Genomic DNA, 22,694 nt, shown 5'->3' with positions numbered 1-22,694 from the left:
ATTACCAGAGACCTAGGAATAATTCTCCAATTCCATGTTTAACTAGAGAGCCAGAGACCCAGGGCCTCATCTTTGTTTTTTCTCGCTGTGTGACTTTGTACAAATGCCTCATTATTCCGGGTAGCTGTCAGTTTTGTCCTTGTTCTCGGGGGCTGGGGGGTCTCTGGGGTGCCTACAACCTCTGACATTCGCCGCATCGAATGTTCTCCTTTACCTGTGCCTTCTCTGAGCATATAGGTTACTTTTGTAGGCTTTTATGAGAAAAAAATAGTCCAACATTGGAATGTTTCCATGCTAGCGCAACCTGCTGATTCCAAACCGTATCTGGCTACACTGCTACCTCCCAGCATGGGCGTGGGGTCCCTTATCTGTTATTCATCTCTCGGCAATGATAGCGTTCTGAAACTCATGCACCTTTGTAAATGTTAAGGCGAACAAGTTCTTATTTGTTGTCTAAAAAGAGATTGTTGGGGTTTCCTAAGCTGCCACCAACCTGTGGCAAAGAGCCTGTTTAATGGCTCAGTGTCTTAAAGGCCCTTATTGGATAATAATAGGGTTTTTTCCCCTGATACCTAATTCTTGGATATTCAAGAATGCTCATTCTGGCTAAAAATTGCCTTTAATTTTAATTACAAAGGAAAGAAAAGGCCACACGTTGGTAGTTGGTAAACAACTGCCTGCTTATTGCCAACCCTTGGAGTAGAGAAAAATCTAGGGGCCACATCTGGCATTGGACTGGCTTTCCTGGACGGTAGGGGGCGGCCACTGAGTTCCTGGGGGAACTGCTGAAGGGAGGGAGGCTCCCGGCCTCACTTAGAGTTCCCAGATGTACAGAAGAGCAGCAACTGCGGGTAAGATACAAAACACATGATTTCCCAGGCTGCTGTCTTGACCAGGGGCCCAACCCTAGACACAGGCGGGGAGAATGACAGACAGTGGCAGAGGTATGGGGAAGGGGTGTTAGGCCCGTGGACACAAGTGTTTAGAGGCAGGGCTCATCCTGTATGGATGGTTCAGCCTGCTGACAGACCTCCGCTAGCCTTCCAAACATTGGATCACCATGACGTTCTCACCATTAACTTTCTCCTTTGGGTCAGACTCAGAAGTCAGGGGCCTGATTTCCGGAAGGCCTCACCATGAGAATGTAGCTGTAGTAAAAGAGTAGGAGAATGTGCTCGTTAAGGTGATAGACTGTAGAGCCGGACTACCTTGAGTCCCGTCCCAGCTCTGCCTCGTAACAGCTGTGACCATGGACAAATTATTCAACCTCACTTTGCCTCAGTTACCTCATTTGCAAAATGTAAGTGAATAGTATTCGTACCTACTCGGGGTTGTTATGAGGATTAAATGAATAATGAACAGAAAGGGCTTAGAACAGTCTCTGGCACGTGGTAAGCTTTCAATAAATGCCACTTACTACCTGAGGTGAGGAACTTGGTGGTCATGCTCACAGCTGTACCCCGGGTTCTTAACACAGTGCATGACACATAGTAGGATATCCATAAATGTTTGATAGGTGGTGGTAGTAGGCACGAATAGATGAACACAGATGGACAAAGAGGGATGGATGAATATTCCCAGAGAGGGAAGAGTAAGCCCTGAGGACATCTCCCAGTGTTCTCCTGAAGACGTTTCTTAGATGAGGAGATTGTCCAGCTGTGTGACATTAGGCAAGGTCTGACCTCTCTGTGCCTCAGAAGGAATACAAACCTACTCTGTAGGGCTCTTGCAAGGATTAAATGATTCGGCCCCAGTATTCCTAAAAACCAGTTGCTATTGTTAGAAGCCAGCTGGAGGGAGGGCCCTCCTGGGCAGGATCAGGAGTCAGGGCAGTGGGGTGGGGAGCAGGGGGCAAAGGGAGATCAGACAGGAACCAGCCCCCCACCTGCCACAGCTGATGGGTGTAGGGTCTGTGGGGTGTAATGAATCCTACCACTCTGCATTCTGAGCTAATGGAGAAGTAGACCCCAGCGTCAGATGCTGATTTTTTAAAGTAATGGATTTGTCACTGGTAGCATTGGATTAGGACACACATCTAGGACCCAAGGACAAAAGAGTCTTTACTGATTTTCACTTGCCTACCTGGCTTCCAGGTCACTGCCCCACCCCCGGGGAAGTGCAAATGGAGGGCAGGGGAGTAGACGGAAGGTAGGAACGCTTGCAACATTGCCCCAGAATGTGGGGGTGTCCTCTTTTATGAGAACCCAAAGAGAACAAAAGAAAGGTTCCCCCTGCTGTGGGTTCCCCCTCGGGGAGGAGAGGGGTAGCCTTGTAGTCCCTGGCTGGCAAATAGCTGTGTCCGCGCATACACAGGGCCCAGTAAGGAGGACTCTCCCAGTGAGAGGGCCCGCAGGCTGCACCCATACCTCCCCGAGTCCCAGGTAACTGGGGGCCGTGAGGTGGGGCAGCGGGAAGATCCTCACAACCCGGGGAGTCAGCAGGCTGGCTGATGGGGGCTCTCAGCCTCCCTCACTCGAGAGTCCTTCCTGCCCTGCAGCTGCTCCTGGGGCAGTGCCTCAGAGAGAACAGAGGGAGGGGTAAAACGGGCGCTTGGCCCATGAGTGGTCCTCCTGCTAGGATCACCACACCTCATATAAAATGCCCAGTCACGTTACAAATTCAGATGGATGACTGATAATTGTTTAGTATGAGTTGTCCCCAGTGTAGCATGGGATGGACTTAAACCTGTATTTTTATTTGCTATATTTGGACATCCCGACCTTGGCTCAGCCCCTCTCGTCACACCTCCTGCTGAGCACCTGACCACTTTTCATCTCCGCATGGGAGCAAGGGGGTTCCTCACAGCCAAAATAGTCAGAGTGGTGTTCTCATTCTTCTTGATTTCTTATAATCATATGCTGTTCGTATTTGGCCTTTCTGATTGGTCAAATTAACTGAACCAGTTTATCCAGAAAAATACACCAGGAAAGAAACTCGTAACTCTTCAGGACTGCTGTAAGCATCCCAGTCTGGTGTTCCCCACAGGCTACATTGCCCCATTCTTTGTTCCTCAACTGGTCTAATTTCCCTTATGATTTCCTTACAGCCAGAAGAAAAGTGCCAGTCGGAGGTAAGGAACAGTTTGCTGGTTGGATTTCCTCCTTCGCTATTATCCATTACTTCGCCCCGCTCAACCTGGGAATGGGCTCCTTAAGCAACTCTGTCCCTTGCCGCCTTTAGATTCGCAAACTGCGGCGGGAGCTGGATGCCTCCCAGGAAAAGGTTTCAGCTTTGACCACGCAGCTGACCGCAAACGTGAGTACAGATACTGGGTGCTAGCCACGGGCGGGGGGCAGCCGCTGCTCCCTTCTGCCGTGACGTCAAGGCCGCCTGCCCCTGCGGACCGTGGAAGCAGTCCCGTGGGAGGCTTTAGCCTCGTGAGTGTGAGCCTCCACTCTTGGTGCCTCCTGGCTCTGCGCTCCGGGCAGCGTCTTTAAGTCCTGAGCCTGCACTGACTTCTCTGTGCAGCGGTGGACGGTAAGCCTCGGCTCTCCGGGTTGTCGTGTGGTTGGTACTGGAATGTGTTAAGGGCTCAGAAATGTTCGTTTCCCTTTTCTTCCTCTTTCCGAAACTTTTCATCTTCAGCTGGGGGGGCGGGAGGGGGAGAAAAAAGAAAGAAATCTAAGGCTCCAAAGAAATAGCTGACTGTTCTATAATTATAATATACACAATTACGTGTTCAGGAAGTGCTGCCAACCAGCATTGAATTCAACAACTGTTTAAGTGCCAACTATGCCTCGGGCACCATGGGTTCAACAGCAAAGCAAGCACGATCACTGTCATCCTAGTGTGCTTTCTCTGGTACCTCAGAGAGACAAAACTGTTTTGCTATGACATGGTAACTGTTAAGAGAGAGAGAAAGGGAGAAGGTTGTGGGAATATGTAAGGAGGAGCACCTCACTCAGTCTCACGTGTGGGGGGAGATCAGGAAAGACTTCCCGGAGGAGGTGGCATCTGAGGGATGCTGTGTAGGAGAGGATGCATGGGAAGGCAGCATTCTAACCAGTGTGCAAAGTGTATTTGTGCAAAAGCTCAGGGTGAAGATCTTAGTGCATTTGGAAACCCTTAAGTAGCTCAGTGTGTAATTAGAATCTGTGGCTTGGATATGGGGAAGAGGCATCAAAGAAAAGCTAGGGGCATGTCCACACATCACAGATGCTCTCAGCTCTTAGGTGGAGAGTTTGGGCTTCCTACTGAAGTTAGGGGAGCCCCATTGGTGTGTTTTAAGCAGAGCAGTGAGGCGGTTCGGTTTGCTCTTCACAAAGCTTCCTGACCGTGGTGTGGTTATAAGATTAGGGGGTCAGAGTAGAGGCAGAGACTTCTGGTCTGCAAAGTAGCCCTGCTGCAGAGCTGTGAGCTGGTGAGGGCTGATGTTTGGAGGGCAGAGCCTGAGGTTTTGGAAGGTGAGGAGATGCTCCTGAGACAAGGCGTCCTGCCGGGAGCGCACAGCCCAGTCTGAGACCCCAGACACTTGTGTGTGAGCCTGTGGAAAAGCAGCCTGCACGACCCCATAATATGCTGTTAAAATGAAAAGCAACTTCAAAAGGTTGTCTTCCCTGGACCAGGAAGCTGAGTCAATACGTGAATGAATCATTTACCTGGGGTTTTTGCCCAGGTCGTTCCTGGCTGAAGCCTGAGTCAACTGAAGGAAATCATTTCTCTTTAAAGTCTGCACATGAAGTGCCTCGTGCAGTACTTGACCTTAATTACAAGCTCAATAACTCGTAACTTCTCTCACTATTGTTCATTCTCCTGAGTTCTCTCACATTTCTGAGAGTCTTTGAATTTTTTCTCACCCTCCTGTATTAGGGTGATATCATTATCCTTCTTTATTCTCTTTGCTTCTTCTACCGTCAGTAATGCTATCAAAAGATCTGAATTTTAAAGCTTAGGCCTTACTTTTTTTAAAAAAAAATCCCCAGAGGTATTCTTCTATAAATCGTCTTCATCTGGGTACCATTCACATCAAAGACCAACCCCAGACCCAGTGAGCCAATCTGGATATAATCCAAATGGGAGGTTTGACTGCAACCCCCATCCCAAGTGGTTTGGAGCTATTCCCCTAGTTAAGAATTACCGCTGTCTCTGAAAAACAAACTGAGGGTTCTAGAGGGGAGGGGGGTGGGAGGATGGGTTAGCCTGGTGGTGGGTATTGGGGAGGGCACATTCTGCATGGAGCACTGGGTGTTGTGCACAAACAGTGAATCATGGAACACTTCATCTAAAACTAATGATGTAATGTATGGGGATAATATAAGAATAAAAAAAAATCAAAAAAAAAATTACCGCTGTCTGTCCTTTGGTGCCCTTTTACTCAAAAAATAGTCATTAGTTTACTTATCAAAAAACAGGGGTTCAATCCTCCAGTGACCTGGTGCTGCCCCAAGGACCTTACATTGGGCCATTTGGAACTTTATCCTCTGTTCCAGAAGAGTCTGAGTGAGATCCCTTATATTATTATTATTATTCCAAAAGTATGTTTTGCTCCTCACCAAAGCCACTGAATCCAGTATTGTTTGAAAGTAAATATTTAGTCTTACCACACACCACTGGCCTCGCTAACGTGTTTTATTGTCTGCCATCTTCCTCCCAGGCCAAGCTGTGTTTGTTTTTCTAGGACAAACTACTCAAAGCCACCTTCTCTGGGTGTTTTTATACCATTCGTGTTTGTTTTCCTGGGAATGTAAGAATGGCACTTGGTAAGAAGTCTGCTGTGTGGCTCTGAACCAGGCTCCAGCCTCTCAGCCTGTGTTTTCACAGTTGCTCGTGACCCAAAGTCAGTCCTTTCTCTCGACAGCAAAATGCGAACCTCTGGTTCTTCAGCGCAAACGTGGCTTCTTCTTGAGGTTGTAAAAACACTTTCTTGATGGCAGTCTTCTTGGGATCAGGTTTTGTTTTTAAGCAAATAGAAAGTATGAGTGCCTACAAATAGAATCCTGGGTGGCAATCAAAGAATTGAAATAAATGGAAATTCGGTCATTTAAATTTGACCGTGGCGTTCCTTTGAAATGCAAGGTTAGCAGTAATTCTTTTCAACATCCTTGCCCTGGCCCTTTTTCCTTCATCCTCTATGTAAACTGTCTTGAACTGATTGGCTTTGGTTCTACCATATTCTCCTAGGCAAACTAAATTAAAGCATATCTCTTGATTTCAAAATGCAACAGCATTTTCCTGTTTTTAATAGGGCTAGAGAATGCATTCAGAAAGAAACTGGGCAGTCCACTTAACATTTCTATTACAAGAGGTCCTGCTCCCTGCTAACTCCTACAGCTGTTGGAAGAAAGACCCAATAGTTTATGCTAGAGACGTCTTACCCTCAACTGTTCTGGTATGATGGAGTCTAGTGACAGGCCTCTGACTCACTTCTCCGATCTCTCCTCTTTAAGTTCAAATGTCCGCTGACCCCCCTCACAACCCAGGACAATGCCCCACCTGCCCCCTGGTTGTTCCATTACTTTGATTCTTCACTGAGTACATCAGTCGTCTTTTCTTCTAGAATGTTACATACCACACGATCAGATCTCACTTCTTCCTCCCAAGACTCCCATTTCCTCTGCTGGCTCTTCTCTTTATCCTGTATCTGCCCACCCCTCTCCTAGAACCCTTTCTTGATCTCTCCCCACCTGTGTTCTCATCCTATCTTTTGTCACTTTCTCAAGCCCAAACCTCTTCCTTTCCTTTCCCCACAGTGTCCGTTCATTCCTATGTTTATAGACCTATATTCACCTGTATTGTTTCACTTAATTAATGCTCACAATAACCCTGGGAGGAAAGTAGATACTGCACCCATTTTAAGATGGAGAAACTGCAGTCCAGTAGGATTAGCTCTCTTGTCCATTCTTTATTCTTGATTTTAACCATATTATCAGGACCCTCAGTCAACCAACCAATGCATCACCTGCTGCTCTGCAGAGGAAGAAAAAGGCTTCATGTTAGGACATGAGGTTGCATCTTGTCCTTGAAGAGGGTTGCAGAGAAAGGGGCAGACAGAAAACCATCCCGTTTCTCAATTCTAAGATACATGTTTTTCCCCCACATTTTTAACATCTCTGAAAGTGGGATGCATATTTTAATTACAATTGGCAGCATTTTTCAAGATGTTTTAGTACTATATGAAATAGTGGTGTCTGATGTGTTCTAACAGAGGTGTATAAAAGTACAGAGGGGCCTTGGGGGAAAGTCCTAACTCCCTGGAGGAACAGGGGAAGGTTTCTCCAAGGAGGTAGCAGATGGGCCTTTCAGTGGCTTTTTATTAACCAGGATTAGAACAAGCAAAATATGCCAGCCACTTTGTTCATCCCTTCTACAAACATGCTCGACATGAGCCTCTCCTGTGAGCTTGGCACTTGGTGAACAAAGCACAGGGAAGCAGAGGAGACAGACGTGAGGCAGCAGTCGCAAGAGTACCTGTGTCTCTATGGCACCAAAATGCACATAGACCAGCAGCCCACATGCTTTTGCGAGTGCACACGAGGGAACCAGCCCATCTGGGGGTGTCATGAAGATACGAGCTGAGATCTCTTAAATCAGATTTTTTTTTTTTTTTAAGATTTTATTTATTTATTTGAGAGAGAGAGCATGAGAGGGGGGAGGGTCAGAGGGAGAAGCAGACTCCCTGCTGAGCAGGGAGCCTGATGCGGGACTCGATCCCGGGACTCCAGGATCATGACCTGAGCCGAAGGCAGTCGCTTAACCAACTGAGCCACCCAGGCACCCACGAGCTGAGATCTGTTGAGAAGGATGTATAAAAATCAGACAGGGAGGTAGTGGGGGAAGAGCATTCCAGGCAGAGGGGAAGGCAGGTATAAAGGACCTAAGGCGGGAAGAAGCACAGGATCTTTAAGGACGTGATAAGCTGGAGTGACTGGATCTCAAAGAGAGGTGGGGAGTGGGGCTCCAGGGGCTGAAGAAGTAGACGGAAGCTAACCCACATGGCCCCAGTGAGGATTTCAGCCTTTAAGACCCAGCACCCATTGGGCCCTCTTGCCTTGCAAGGTAATCTAACTAAGGCTGTGTCTTTCCTCCTCCAGGCTCACCTGGTGGCAGCCTTTGAACAGAGTCTTGGAAACATGACAATCAGGCTCCAGAGTTTGACCATGACAGCTGAGCAAAAGGTAAAGCATTCCTCCCTGCTTAGAATTAACAGCAAACCTCCAAATCAGACTCCCTCTTGCCCCAGAGAACGGTATAGATTTTAGTGTATTTGAACTCTTGGAGTCGAATCATAAAGAATTGCACCCTGTTGAGTGCAAATACGGCCCGGATGGGGGTGGGGTGGTGGAGTGGCAGCAACCCTCCACATCTCACAGCCCTATTTCTGCTGCCTTTTTTTTTTTTTTTTTTAAGATTTTATTTATTTGAGAGAGAGGGAGGGAGAGAACAAGCAGGAAGGAGGGGCAGAGAGAAAAGCAGACTCCCTGCTGAGCAGGGAGCCCCACACGCGGCTCGATCCCAGGACTCTGAGATCATGACCCAAGCCAAGGCAGACGCCTAACCAACCGAGCCACCCAGGCACCCCTATTTCTGCTGCTTTTGTATGCTTCTATGCCCGCTGAAAATTGATCCAACCTAACGCATGGGAAAGAGCTTTTGTGGAACTCCTTTGTTGCCTACACTGCCATGCTGAAACCGAGTTGCGCTTCATTTGAACTCTGTACAGGGTGATTGTAGGATGACCAGTATTTCTTGCTGTTCCTCAGGATTCAGAACTGAATGAGTTAAGAAAAACCATCGAGCTGCTGAAGAAACAGAACGCAGCCGCCCAGGCTGCCATTAATGGGGTCATTAACACACCGGAGCTCAACTGCAAAGGTAAAAGAAAGAGGGGCAGTCTCCAGCCCCACCTGCCTGCCCTTAGGAACCCTCCCCTGACAACATGGGGTGCAGCCTCCCTGTCCCGGGGTGCGTGTCCGTGTCAGTCGGACGGGTCCTGGGAGGCAGACGCTTTCAGTCCATAATCCAGGCCCCTAGGAAGCTCAGCCTCTTCCCCAATGTATCTCCAAAACGGAAGGAAATCTGTCTATTGGCAAAGTATCAAAAGTGTTTCACTTAATTTCACCTGTGCCCTGATTTATCAGGCTCTGATATTTACATGTGGATGCAGCCCAACCTGAAACGAGCATCTCATGTTCGTCCAGGGAAGTATTTCTGAGTCAATTGCTTCGTGCTTGTGTATCTTCCCCGGGGGGCCAAATGGGGCTGTGAGGACGAGAGCCCTCCCGCTGTAGTGGGATACACCTCGTGATGATAGAAGTCACAGTGACAGCCAGCATTTACGGGACTCTCACTGTCCTAAGCACTCTGCTCCGTGTTGTAAATTATTCATGATCTCATTTTCCTTCCAACACCACCTTCTGAGTGCAGTGCTGGTCCTCTCCACAGGGGACTGAGGAGAACACTGGGTTGTGGGAGTGAGAGTCTCATCCAGAGGTCGCAGGGTAATAAGATAGAGAAGTGGGGCTAGAACCCAGGTCTCTCTGACTCTGCAGCCCGTGTTCTTAAAGAGTAGGCTACGGGTTTTGTTCTGTGCTTGCGCAGGAAACTGGCCATACCCTTTATTGGGCATCACCGTTATTTCAGATATCAGGCCTCCTGAAACGCGACGACAGAGTTGAAATGGGAGGGATTAGCGAGATTTGGCCAGCCCGAGTAAGCGAGGAGGGGCTCACCCACGTTAAGGCCCTGAGATGAGACGGGCTCGGCATTGCCAAGGGGCCAAGAGAAGGCTAGTGAGGCAGGAGCGTACAGAACAGAGTGGGGCCGGGGGGGGGATGCCCAGACAACACAGGTGACTGCCACCGTTCAGAGACCTAATCGGTGCCTGTCTCAAGCTTAAGAGAGCTGGCGGGGGGGGGGGGGGGGTTGGGAATTCTCTCTCGAAGCCTCCCCTGACTTCTTTTTGGTGGAGTGGCTAAAATTGGGCCCTGGTTTAATTGACTGAAGAGGGCCTAACGTGTACCTGCTCAAGGATCTTAAAACCAGCAGCTGAGAGCAGAAGGTGATGTTGAATGGGAAATACCTAGCGGTCCTCAGGGGTGCAGATTTAGCTGTGAGAGTCATTCCCTGGAACAGAGGAGTGGGCTGAAGGTGGCAGCCGCTGATCTCCTGCCTTGGGTCCCCAGGAAGCGGTACCTCGCAGTCTACAGACCTCCGCATCCGCAGACAGCACTCCTCTGATAGTGTCTCCAGCATCAACAGCACTACCAGCCACTCCAGCGTGGGCAGCAACATGGAGAGTGACGCCAGGAAGAAGAAGAGAAAGAATTGGGTGAGTAGGCATCCAGAGACCTTGTGGGTACTAACAGACCAGTGTGTCTCCCCCCAAAGCATAGACCTTTGGGAGTGGATCCACAGAAGCTTACGGATAGGTTTCCACTAAACTCAGTGTTGTGCTCAGCTGCTCAAGTACCAGGACTTAACGAAAGTACCACCATCTTGGAGTTTTTCCGTTTCATGAGACTTTCTGTGACATACTCATCTTTCATTTCATATACGTGTCATTTCATCCTCCTCATAACGTTAGCCACAGAGTTCCAGGTACTAGAGCAAAATTACTCTTCAGTGGTTTCTTCTTGTTTATTTATTTATTTTTTTGGAGTGTGTATTGCTAGTTATCCCATCATTATCCATAATCCTTATCTGTTTCTTCACACAATTCCATATGATAGCATGAAACCAATTTTCTTTGAACAATTTTTGACCATGTCCTGTAAGTAAAAGCTTTATGATGTAGATATTAGGAGTTAGTGAAAGGTTTTAAACTGGTGCATTGTACTTCAAAATGGCAAGTTTAGTAGAGCTGGTCTCCAATGCATTATTTCTCCATGTTTCCATAATCCCAGTGAGCCACTTGAATTTCTGTACAGTGGTGTCTTGAGCAGTATTTTCCCATTCTCCTGGGAATATTATACCCACCCACCCAGTTTTTTTTAAGTAGGTTCTATGCTCAGTGTGGGACTTGAACTCACGACCCTGAGATCAAGAGTCACATGCTGCACTGACCGAGCCAGCCAGGCACCCTTGTACCCACCCATTTTTTAGTGGTGTCGAGGCTGTGGAGCTCTGATTGACATTTGCTGCTCCCTGTCTTCAGTGCAGGGATATTCCAGGTTGATCTGGAGTGGGCTAGTGCTCACAGGGCCCCATCCTTCAGTGCTGACAACATCGTGTTTCCATAGTAGCTTCAATGTCCTCATTCATTCCATACACTTCTCCCTCATTTTGTGTTATCTTGGATGGGTGGCGAGGTCTAGTAATAGAGCACTTGAGGTTTGAGTAATTTCAATTACTGACGACTTGCACTAGAAGACTATAAGGCCAGTTCAGTGTGACCCTCTCATCATTCTGATGAAGTTTTTTCTTTGTTACTAATGGCTTTTAGTCAACTCATTCGCTATGCCTTAAATAGGATTAACATATGTTGCTGTTTCTAATATACTCTTGGTAAAATATGGTCTGACTTGATTATCAAAGTGATGAGAGAGAATTATTTTCTATGAAAAACAGTGTTGATCCATTCTCCAATTCAAGAACTAAAACTTACTTACTTGCATTAGGACGGGTCTTGGTTATCGGTAGAATTGGGGAAGTTGGATAATGGGCATTTTTCAGGTGATCTCAAAACTTAATTCTGTCTAATCCTTGTAATCTCCTCTTCCAGTTGGCCCTTTACCAGAGGCTTTAGGTTGATGGTTTGTGTGCCAGATCCTTCTGTTTCTGTACCTGGAAATTTGATGAAAAGTAGGAAATGGGATCTCGATCAGCCACACTGGGACATGCCATTCCTTATGGATGTAATGCCGATGGGTTAAAAAAAAAAAAAAATCCCATTAACTAGTTCAGAATGGCCTGTTTCAGAATTTCTTAATGGCTAAGAAAACCTCCAGGATGTTTTCAGAAGGAAAGAAAGATTTAGTAAAACAGAAATTACTTTTTAAAAGACCTTTTTTCAAGACAAAACTTAATTTTTTTGGTCTAGAAATATACGTGCTTATTGTGGCTTTCAGAGAAGACCCTGTACTTGAATTCTTTATGTTCTCATTAGAGTTTTCAGATCCAGCTCATGATTTGGGGAATTTGTGATATGCCAGTTCCTTTTTCCCAATATAGTTAATACATTTCTTACAAATGCCTACTTTTTTTGAGTAACAAGTGAGACGGCTAAGTCCCTGCTTATTCTATCATCTTATGTGTACCCAAGGACAGCAGGAACTCCTAAGTAGATCTCTCCGAAGGCTCTACAGCCGTGTTGGGACTAGCTCAGAAGTGAAGCTATTCTCTCTCAGAAAAGAAGACACAGACATGCCAAAAAAAACAAAGTTAAGGCCTTAAGAGACAAAAGGGTGAGAACCACAGGAAGGTTGGGGGCAGTCATTTCAGCCAAAGAAGCTGGAAGAGCTCAGATTGTAGGGACTTCCAGAAGCGCTATTCCTTTCCTTTCATAGTGAAGGCAGATGCCTCTAATGCTCTGGAAGATTCGTGTTCCTACCGGCAACCTCCTCTATGTGTGGTGTTTACTATTGGCCATGTTATGTCTGAAAAGTCCAAGGCTTTCCCTGTCACTGGCTTTCTCTGTTAAAAATTGTCTTTTTTCCTTCCCCTTCCCCATTTTTGCTTGCGTTTGCCCTGGCAGGTCAATGAGGTAAGCAAGACCAACGTTAATATCAGATACCAAGCTAACCCATCCATTGATATGACTAATCTCCTCTGCATCCGTCACCATGTCTGAGCATCCTGCTTTGTTGCTGTGTAACCTCATCCTCCCGCCATCCATCTGCTGAGCCAGGCTCTGTCTTGCTGTTGGCATCTAGCCTCGAAGCAGGAGTAGGCATGGAATGTCACCCACAGGTCCAGTCCTTTGAGCTGTCAGCACCAGATAACTCTTCTTCCCTTACTGCACTGATTCAAGAGAGCTGTTGGGAACCTTTGTCATTGGTGGTGGTGGGGGGGGGAACATGGGAGAATTAATTGCTCTTTTGTCTGCATGTCTCTGTTTTGCCAAGGCCTGAGTGTTGGTTGCCGCCCCTGCCTGGCTGACAGTCTTGTATGTTCAGTTACGCAGCTCCTTCAAGCAAGCCTTCGGGAAGAAGAAGTCCCCCAAGTCTGCGTCCTCTCATTCAGACATCGAGGAGATGACCGATTCTTCGTTGCCTTCCTCACCAAAGCTACCACACAACGGTTCCACAGGTTCCACGCCACTGTTGAGGGGCTCTCACTCCAACTCCCTGTAAGTCTGTCTGTCAGGGACACACGTGGGTCAGACGATGCCTTTGGCCCCCAGGAACCCTCCCAAATAGGAATGGATAGGTGTCCTGTTAACCATTCATTTTCTCCTTGGAGTTTTGTACATCATGCTTTCATAGGACTGGGCATGTTCTTCCAGTGTTTTAGGACTGGAGAGGTTGAAAGAGAAAGGAATCTTACATTGTTCTGATGGTGTCACTGAGTGGCCATGGGCAAGTGCTTAACCCCTCTGTTTCCATTTTTTTATTTGTCAAACTCGGATAATGATTGTTGGCTACTTATCCTATCCTAAGGATCAGACAAGATAAATGGATGTGAAAGAGCTACAACCATCTTGCTGAGAGGGGGAAGATAGTGTTGTGAATGTTAACAGTTTTTGCTGAAATTTTAGTTCATTTTGTGATAGGACTTAAAGAGATTTCACCATTCTTCTCTGATCAAAATTTGGTGGTGATTCTTTCTCTGAGGTCAGCACTCAGCAATTGGAAGTTTAAAAAATGGAGAAGACTCAGTGATAATTCTCTTTACCAAAGGGTTCTCTATTTGGTAAAATGATTCATCACCAGGGACTCCCCAGTAAATTTTAAACGAGTCCGTCTGTAAAGAGCTCTTTGGGAACACAGCTGCTTCTGTTAAGTGAGACAGGTGTTTGCTCACGGGACATTGGCTTAGGTGCTATTCCCCTTGGCAACTAGGTATGCAGATGGCAAAAGTCCTCTTCTCTTGCCCAGCCAACCTCCCATGATTTCCAGTGAGCACCCACTGATCATTGCTCCATCAGGGGTGTAGGGAGACAGTCCTGTGCCCCATCTGAAAACAGAAAGCCCAGACTCTGGAGGCAGGAGCGCATCAGGAATGGCTTGAGATCGACAGGTGGGGACCCAGGTGTCAGCTCAGAGGGCGGCACAGCCAGCTCCCTGCAGCTGTGAGAAAGATTGGGGCTGCCCCATAGGACCGAATTCCCTGAGAGGCCATGGTATACCAGGCCAAGAGGGAAAGAAGAACGGCAGCTCAAGTGCTTTGCAGGGACACTTAGTGAGATGAGACAGTGGCCGGAAGACAGCCACTGTGGCTGGGGTTGGACAAGAAAGTGGGTGTCTGTAGATGCCTCAGTTTCATCATGGGTGAAAGTGAGATTAATTACATCTCCTTCCGTGGATTCTTGTGAGGGCCCAGGCAGATACTGTGCATGAAGGACCTCCTTCCTCTTCTCCTTCAGTCTCAGGAGGCCAGGTGTAGGGAGCTGTCCCTAAGTCCACTTAAGCAGCAGGCCACCCTGCTGAAGACAGCAGCTGCACACGTCTCCCAAGGCCGACTTTCGGGATGGGTGCGGGCAGTGTGGACGAGGGGCTCAGCTGCGTCTTTGCAGCGCACCAACTGCCTGGACACCACAGAAGACAGGAAGTGGGAGACCGGAAACAGCAGAGAGCCTCGACTTCTCAGCAACCCCACCCACCCATGAAGCATGGCTCTGTTGGGGGGTCTCCATTTCACTTCATTAGATTAGCAGCTCCTCTCCTCTTGAGGAGCACCCTGGTAAGAGGATGGCCGCAGGTTCGTGTACTTCATTATGGGTGAGGCGCAAACCAGGGTGGGTGGGGGGACACGGAGGATGGGACGGCAGTGCATCCCTGCAGTGGCCACCCCAAGTCTGTGCTCCTGTGTAAAGAATTACATAAATACCCGAGAGTGTGAGTCCTGTTTGACCTACAGGGAGCCTGAGAGGTAAATAAGGGAAAGGTTGCCTGTGACGTATGCAATCCATCATCCCAGAGCATCTCAGTTTCTCTGACCAGGAGAAAAAGGAACTCCTCCCCTATTCTTTATTTGTGGATTTAAACGTTGGATGTAACAACCCACGTGAGCAGGGCTCTGCTCTAGATGTGCTGCAGAGACCAAAGCCGATGTTAACCGGAGTCCCACCCCTGGGGATTAGGGACCAGTGGGGACAACGCACTATAGCTCATTTCACTTCTGAGCTTCTGTTCCCGCTCCAGGCCAGGCACCGGGTACAACAGTGTACCAGATGGATGAAGTTCCAATTCTGGTAGACCCCGGGCAAAAGGCAGACATGAAACAAATCTGAATAAACTAGAAAACAATCAGCTAAGGGTTTATGCTGGGAATTAAAATAGTATGTTGGGATACAGAGTACTTGGCAGCAACTGTGGACAGGGTGGTCAGGAAAGGAGGTGACATTCCAGCTGAGATCTGCATGATAAGAGGGACCACTGGTTAGTTCTGGTCCATAGCACTGACTGCTGTAACATACACAGTCCCAGAGCTCAGTGGCTTGACATAGGACTGTTTATCTCTGGTTCACTCTGAACCCAGCACAGATACTCCTCGTCAGTGAGCAGGCGGCCTGCCATGGAAGGCTCCTTCCATCTTGTGCACCAGCCATCCCACAGGACCGGAGTTCTCTGCTGAGTACTCTGTGTCCAGCCAGCAGGTGGGTGGGGGGAGGGAAGAGAGTGTGCAGGAGAGTTTTATGGGCCAGGCCTGGGGAGACACATGTCCCCTCTTCCCACAGTCCACTGCGCAGGGCCCTCCCACCCACAAGGAAAGAAGTGAAATCTCCGCACCCAGGAGGGAAAGGAAATAGGCTCCCTGCAGCCTTCCTGACCCCCAGATCTCAAGGAGCCTAAGGTGGAGACAGGCTGGGTGTGTCTGGGAAAGAGGGTTGGCCGGTGGCGAGCGTGGCTGCTGCATGATGGGAAGTAAAAAAGTGGTAGGAAAGGAGGCCATGGAGGCAGGCAGGACCAGAATTTGGGAGGCTTTGAAGTCAAAATAAATTTGCATCTGCTTCTATGTGTGATGGGTTATCAGCCATTGGAGAGAGGTTTTGTTTTGTTTTGTTTTTAAGATTTATTTGAGAGAGAGAGAGAGAGAGAGACAGCAAGGGGTGGAGGTAGAGGGGCAGAGGGAGAGGGAGAGAGAATCCCAGGCAGACTCCCCTCTGAGCACGGAGACCGATGCTGGGCTCGATCTCACGACCCTGAGAGATCGTGATCTGAGCCAACATCAAGAGGTGGATACTTAACAGACTGAGCTACTCAGGCACCCCATGGAGAGGTTTTTTTTTTTCTTCTCAGTTTACTTAAGTAATCTTTGCATCCAGTGTGGGGTTCAAACTCATGATCCCCAGGATCAAGAGCCACACGCTCCACTGACTGAGCCAGCCAGGTGCCCCATGCATTGGAGAGTTTTAAGCAGGAGTGTGAGATCATCTGAATTCATGTTTCACAAAGATCAGTCTCCTTTCTGCAGATAAGGAATTCGGGGGAGCAAAAGTATGGCAACCACATAAAAGGCTAATAGCGCTCTCCCGCCGTCCATCCCACTCTGGCCTCTTTTCTGTCCTTTGAACACTCCAGTCACACACCCCCGGGCCTTTGCCCTTTCCGTGCCCTCTGCCTGGTACACTCTTCCCCTAGATAGTCTCTCTCTTCAGGTCCCTGCTCGATGTTTCCTTCTCACTGATGCCTTGCCTGCACACCTTGCATAAAATAACACCCCCACCACAGCCAACACTCCCCGTCACCCCCTTGACCCATGCTCTGTTTTTCACCATGGCACATGTCACCACCTGACCTGTAGAGTTCCTCAAGTTATTAGTTCTTTGTTCTTTGTCCCTACCACCACCGCCACCCAAAAAAATACAGTATGAGCTACATGGGGGTAGCTCCTGTGGGATTTGCAGACATTCAAAGATTAGGTGAAACAAATGGTAACTCAGAGTAGTAGTGAGTCCTGGGTGGCTTTAAGATGTGTTCTAGAAGAAAGTTGACAGCACGTGGTGATGTCAGGTGTGCGGGAAAGAGAAGAATAATCCTTGAGTGTTCCTAGATTTGTAACTTGCGTACCTGGGTATGTGTCTGGAAAGGGTAGGAGGCATGGGCAGGGCAGGGCAGGCTTCAGGAGCTCTGGCTTGACTGTTAAGTCCAAGCTGCTCAGGAGACATCCATGTGGAGGCACCAGCCAGCCTGGGACTCCTGCAGGTATAGATCTGGGAGACATGGGCTCGTGGGTGGTCCTGAAAGCTGGGAACCTGGAGGATTCTCCACAGGGCTGGATAGAGATGGAGAGGAGCCAGAGGGCCAACAACTGAGCTCTGGGTGCTCGAAAGAGCAAGGAGAACAGCCAACGGGATGGGCAGAGGTGGGAGGAACCTGGGAGCCGAGAAAAGAAACTGCTGGGAGGGGGGCGGTAGCTGGGCCAAGTGCTGCCGGGCAGCCGGCGAGGATGAGGGAGAGTGGATGGTGCACTTGGCTGTGCAGCATTCCCGGTGGCCATCGAGAGAATGCTGCCTCCAAGCCCGCTCTCCCCGTAGGGATTGGGCGGGGCAGACTCTGGGCGCTGCTGCCCTTCTCTGGCGTTCCACAGCATCCAGGCGCACCGGAGGTGTTTGTTTTGGGTCTGGTTTTCCAGAGTGTGGGCAGAGAGCAAATGCTTCTTTCCAACTTTGGAGGGTTTGTAAGAATGTACAAATCTAGATGTGAGAGGAAGTTCAAAGAAGAAACCCAAGGCAGAGGGGGTCAGGGGTCCAGAAAAGTTCCTACCCTGTGGGCGAAAAGAATGGTGGTATGGGAAGGCAGTGTTTCCCACACTTGAGGCGTTGAAAATTAGGTATGCCACCAGCCCTGCATCTGGCCGAGACAGTGGAAATATGGGAGTAACATGTTAGGGACTGAGTCGGAAAAAATCTGCATCACGTTGCTTCAGTAAGTAGTCCATGAAGTGGATGAGCATGTATTGAGTGCCTGCTGGATATAGTTCAGGAGCATGGACTCTAGACTTGGGAGACCCACCAGATTCTATCCCAGTTCTGTTATCCTGATTTTTTTAATGGTCACGTTAATCTCTCTAGGGCTCAGCCTCCCCCTTTTTAAAAGGGGATAATTGTTTTTTGGGGTTTTTTTAAATTTATTTTATTATGTTAGTCACCATACATTACATCATTAGTTTTTGATGTAGTGTTCCATGATTCATTGTTTGTGTATAACACCCAGTGCTCCATGCAATACGTGCCCTCTTTAATACCCATCACCAGGCTAACCCATCCCCCCACCCCCCTCCCCTCTAGAACCCTCAGTTTGTTTCTCAGAGTCCATAGTCTCTCATGGTTCATCACCCCCTCTGATTCCCGGCCTTCATTTTTCCCTTCCTATTATCTTCTTTTTCTTTTCTTTTCTTTTTTTTAAACATATAATGTATTATTTGTTTCAGAGGTACAGGTCTGTGATTCATCAGTCTTACACAGTTCACAGTGCTCACCATAGCACATACCCCCCCGCAGTGTCCATCACCCAGCGCCCCCATCCCTCCCACCCCCACCACTCCAGCAACCCTCAGTTTGTTTCCTGAGATTAAGAGTCTCTTATGGTTTGTCTCCCTCTCTGGTTTCATCTTGTTTCATTTTTTCCTCCCTTCCCCTATGATCCTCTGTTAAAAGGGGATAATTGTAATACATCTCCACGATGGAGTAAATTAAATAATATACATCAGATACCTGGCACAGTTGTTCATGTATTCAGTAAGCATTTGCTGAGCACCTATTACGTATCAGCCAGTGTGATTAGACACCGGAAGTGATGCCGAGAACCCTGGTCCTGGAACAGCCAGCAGCCATGCAGGGGGTAACCTGTTAAGCGCAACCAAATTATCAGACCTAACGGAAGGCTAGTGTAGAAGGAACCAAGGGAAAAGGTGCTGCCTTGGGCACTAGGGTTAGAGACTAAAACTTAGCTGGGACTGTTGCAGAAGAACTTAATTTTGGGGCACCTGGCTGGCTCAGTCGGTGGATTCTGCCAGACTCTTGATCTCAGAGTTCTGAGTTAGAGCCCATATTGGGTGGAGAGATTGCTAGAAAATTAAATCTTAAAGAATTTAATTTTCAACGTCATCTCTGTTGAGTAGGATATTCCTCCCATGTCATCTTGCAGTTGAGTGTTTCTGAGAACTGGGCTATTTTGGGGGAGCATAGTACTCTTGGTGCACTTATTCTCAACACAAGCCTTATCTTAGTTTGCTTCTCTTTGTAAAGTCACTGGCCAGGTTTTGCGAAGTAGCCCATGTAATATATCCCACAAAGCAGGTGCTGAAGAAGTCTTGTCTCTCTTGCTGTGAAAGCTTTCTAGGGGGAAGGTACAGACCCTGTGAAGGAGACTGGGGCAAGACGCCTGCCGCAGAGGGCCAGACACACCAGACTGATGGTGTGAATCGAAGCCAACAATTCCCTGCAGTGAACTGGAGCCTCTGAGGTCCATGCAGGGCGCGGTTTAGCAAAGATTGGAGTGTCACGATGGAATTTGGTTCAGACTTTACACTCCATTTAAACCAGGAAACCATACTCCTCTCTGAAGAAGAAGCCAGTGTTTGCGAGCTCCCTCTGCAAACCTTGGCAAACCAGAAAAGGCATGACCATATAGTTAAACCTTACAAACCTTAGGCTAGTCAAAGCACAGGGGTGGGGGGGTGGGGAGAAGAGGATCTGAAGTCTACATTTGATCTTAGGCAAAAGGCCAAGAAGCAATAGGAGGATCTGAAGTCTAAAGATATTTTCTAGCCTCTTATCCCAGATCTTTTAGCCTCAGTTTCTCACAGGCATAGGGTGGGAATAATTGTAACATTTTTAGGAGTTTGTTAGAGGTTTTAGAAGATTTTGAAGCCAAGAAACTTCCTTGGCTGTTAACCACTTTTAAAAATCAGAGGTAGTTTTCCTCTCTTTGCATCTCTCAAATGAAAACCATTCAGGTGCAGGTCGAGAAAATAACAACAGAAAAGATTTGGCCATTCAGGTGTTAAACTTTTCTTCTAGTCCTTTCTGCCCCCAAAATACAATTACATCTCTTTTAACAATTATAAATGGTTTCCCTCTGGCAATGAACATTTCCACACCCTCAACCAGTTTTACAGGTCAGGCTTTTTTTGGCCTCAAATCCAGGATTTGGTCTTGGAGAGTGGGCTACACGATTATTTCTGCAGAGACCACATGTTCACCATGTCTTTCGGAGATAATCAACCTCAGCTTTGTAACTTTATGAACGTGGGGTTTTTTTTTTTCTTTTCCTTTTTTTCTATCTTCAGTCCAAGAAATGTGAAAGCTACTCATTCTGGATCACCCCTAACCCTGGATCCAATGATCTTTGAAATCAATAGACCCTTTTTTTTTGTTTTAATTTTTTTTTTTTTTTTTTTTTAGAGAGCCCTCTTTTCTAACATGGCGATTCATCATGACTTTTCTGATCTTCCATTTAATGCTGCCTTGTCAGGTATCTGAACAGCAAACCTAACTAATCACAGAAGGAACCCAGCCTAGATGGACCACCGCTTAAGACAGAGGGACTCCACGGGGCCCTGGGGTCCCCCGATCTGGCATGCAGTTGGAAAGACATCAAGCCCCACACAACTGTTCAGTTTTCACATAAAACTGGGACTTTTGTGTCATATCCTCCTGTCTGCTTTCTGATGATCTGAGATGCTTCTCTTCCTTGCCATGAGCTTATTTAAGCAGTCTGGGCAAGTGGGGGGAAGGAAAGAATGTTGCTCTCTTAAGACACTTTTAAAAGATTGAGTTTTAGAATGTAACCCAAAATAGACTAACTCCTTCCACGAGAATCTTTTGGTTACTTTCACTTTGGGGCAAATAAAAATCACCCCTCAGCTATTTGACCTTAGAGTGTCTAATCTTTAAAACAGACAGTTGACCCTCCTTCTCTGAGTGGGTTTAGATCTCAAGGGCCATGCGGTGTCATTACAGGGGCCCAACTGTGTACACATGGGGATGGGGGGATTGGTTTCAAACCCCGAAGGTTACTACTCCCTTTTGCCGACTCCTGTTTATCCCAGATTATTGGAATTTTGCTGAAGGTACACCAAAGCCATTCTGATCGCCTGAGCTCTGCAAAGAAAGAGCATAGAGAAGCAATATGGTCTGTGAATTTCAGGAGCTTTGGTGTTATCGCCTCCGGGAAGCCCCGGCCGGCTGGTTAGACAGGGTGACTGCCGAACAAACCTGCTGGTGGACATGGGCCGGTGGTCAGTGGAGGACTGAAGGGAAATGATCTCAGAGCTGCTCTCATCAGTTAATACCTCTCCTTCCCTAGCATTTCAGAGTGCATTGATAGTGAAGCCGAGACGGTCATGCAGCTCCGAAATGAGCTGCGAGACAAGGAGATGAAGCTGACAGACATCCGCCTAGAAGCCCTCAGCTCCGCACACCAGCTTGACCAGCTCCGGGAGGCCATGAACAGGATGCAGGTGAGCCCCGGAGCACGGGCCGAGCCCCAGGCTGTCCGGGAAGGAGCACTGCTGTCCGCCACGCCCCCGGGTCCACAGAAAGTGTCAGCCCTCTGCTTTGCGAGCCTCTTTCTCTCCTCCTCTCTTTTTTGCTCTTTCTTTTCCAGAGGAGCAAGGCTCCTTCTCTTCTCATGCCCTCTCAGATATTGCTCAGAGACGAATCTTTTCAAAGCCTAGACAGAACCATGCCTCCCCCCGTGGTGTGACTTCCAGTGGCTCCGCGTACCATGGTTCCCACCCCCCCACCCTGCCGAGGGCTTCTGTGGGATCCTTTGTACTCGGAATCTGCCACCCACCCACTTGCAGTTCCACTTCCCAGACTCATCAGCCAGAGGGAGCCCCTGACCGCTCCCTTTGCCGGCGCCAGGAATTTCTGTGTCATAGTCCTTGTGTTCCCTCTGCGGGGAGAGCCTTCTGCACAGCCGAACTGGATCCTTCCCTCAAGGATTAGCCTCCCCCTCTACAAAGCTTCTCCAGGTCCTGCATCTGTGAGTTAGTGCCCTCATCTGAATTCCTCTAGAGGTATTCTCACCTACCACCCTGGACTAGAAGGCGTTTGGGTCTTCTGGCTGTTCTTTTTTGGGCATCCCTTTCTCTGGATGCAGCCCCGATGCTGTGCACATGGTAGGTTTTTCCCTGTAGAAGTGTAGAGATGAAAGAGCCCTGTGGGCTCTGCCAAATGGGCCGTCACTGGAGAACCAACATTTCCCAAAGGAGGTTCCATAGAGTGCTTGTTCCGTGAGAGGCTCTGAAAGGAGAGCTCCAGGCTCAGCTGTGTGTAGGACTGCTGCACGCTCTGCGCCTCCTCTCAGGTCCACCGTGCAGAGGAGCTCCTAAAGGCTCTAAGCCCTACGGGAAAGAAACCTGTCAAGCCCAGAGTCTCGCGAACCTCTCGGATGGTAAGACTCTTTCTCAGTTAAGACTCAGGCAACAGGGACGCCTGGGTGGCTCAGTCGGTTAAGTGTCTGCCTTCAGCTCAGGTCATGATCCCAGGGTCCTGGGATCGAGTCCCACATCAGGCTCCCTGCTCCGCGGGGAGCCTGCTTCTCCCTCTGCCTCTGCCTCTCTCTCTATCTCTCATGAATAAATAAATAAAATCTTTAAAAAAAAAAAAAAAGACTCAGGCAACAGGCTCTGGGAAGCATTTCTGA

At 48.2% G+C, this 22,694-nt stretch overlaps 1 protein-coding gene across 8 annotated transcripts in view; it reads left to right on the top strand.

Moving 5' to 3' along the window:
- NAV2 (neuron navigator 2) overlaps nucleotides 1-22,694 on the top strand; it is a 393,377-nt gene that overhangs the window by 344,242 nt on the left and 26,441 nt on the right. For all 8 annotated transcript variants that reach the window (XR_010406923.1, XM_045894013.3, XM_064576736.1 and 5 more), the window contains 7 exons: nucleotides 3,047-3,070; nucleotides 3,181-3,255; nucleotides 8,031-8,114; nucleotides 8,700-8,811; nucleotides 10,122-10,267; nucleotides 13,053-13,225; nucleotides 21,351-21,504. Coding sequence is in view for 7 of the 8 variants with exons in the window: in XM_045894013.3 (XP_045749969.2) it covers nucleotides 3,047-3,070; nucleotides 3,181-3,255; nucleotides 8,031-8,114; nucleotides 8,700-8,811; nucleotides 10,122-10,267; nucleotides 13,053-13,225; nucleotides 21,351-21,504 (768 nt within the window). In the remaining variant the exon portion in view is untranslated. The remainder of the gene's footprint in view (nucleotides 1-3,046; nucleotides 3,071-3,180; nucleotides 3,256-8,030; nucleotides 8,115-8,699; nucleotides 8,812-10,121; nucleotides 10,268-13,052; nucleotides 13,226-21,350; nucleotides 21,505-22,694) is intronic.

Source organism: Mirounga angustirostris, unplaced genomic scaffold, assembly GCF_029215605.1.
Source record: "Mirounga angustirostris isolate CCGP_5_RB_7025 unplaced genomic scaffold, mMirAng1.0.hap1 SCAF_13, whole genome shotgun sequence".
NCBI classification, from domain to species: domain Eukaryota; kingdom Metazoa; phylum Chordata; class Mammalia; order Carnivora; family Phocidae; genus Mirounga; species Mirounga angustirostris.
This window is presented reverse-complemented; position numbering and strand designations above follow the sequence as displayed.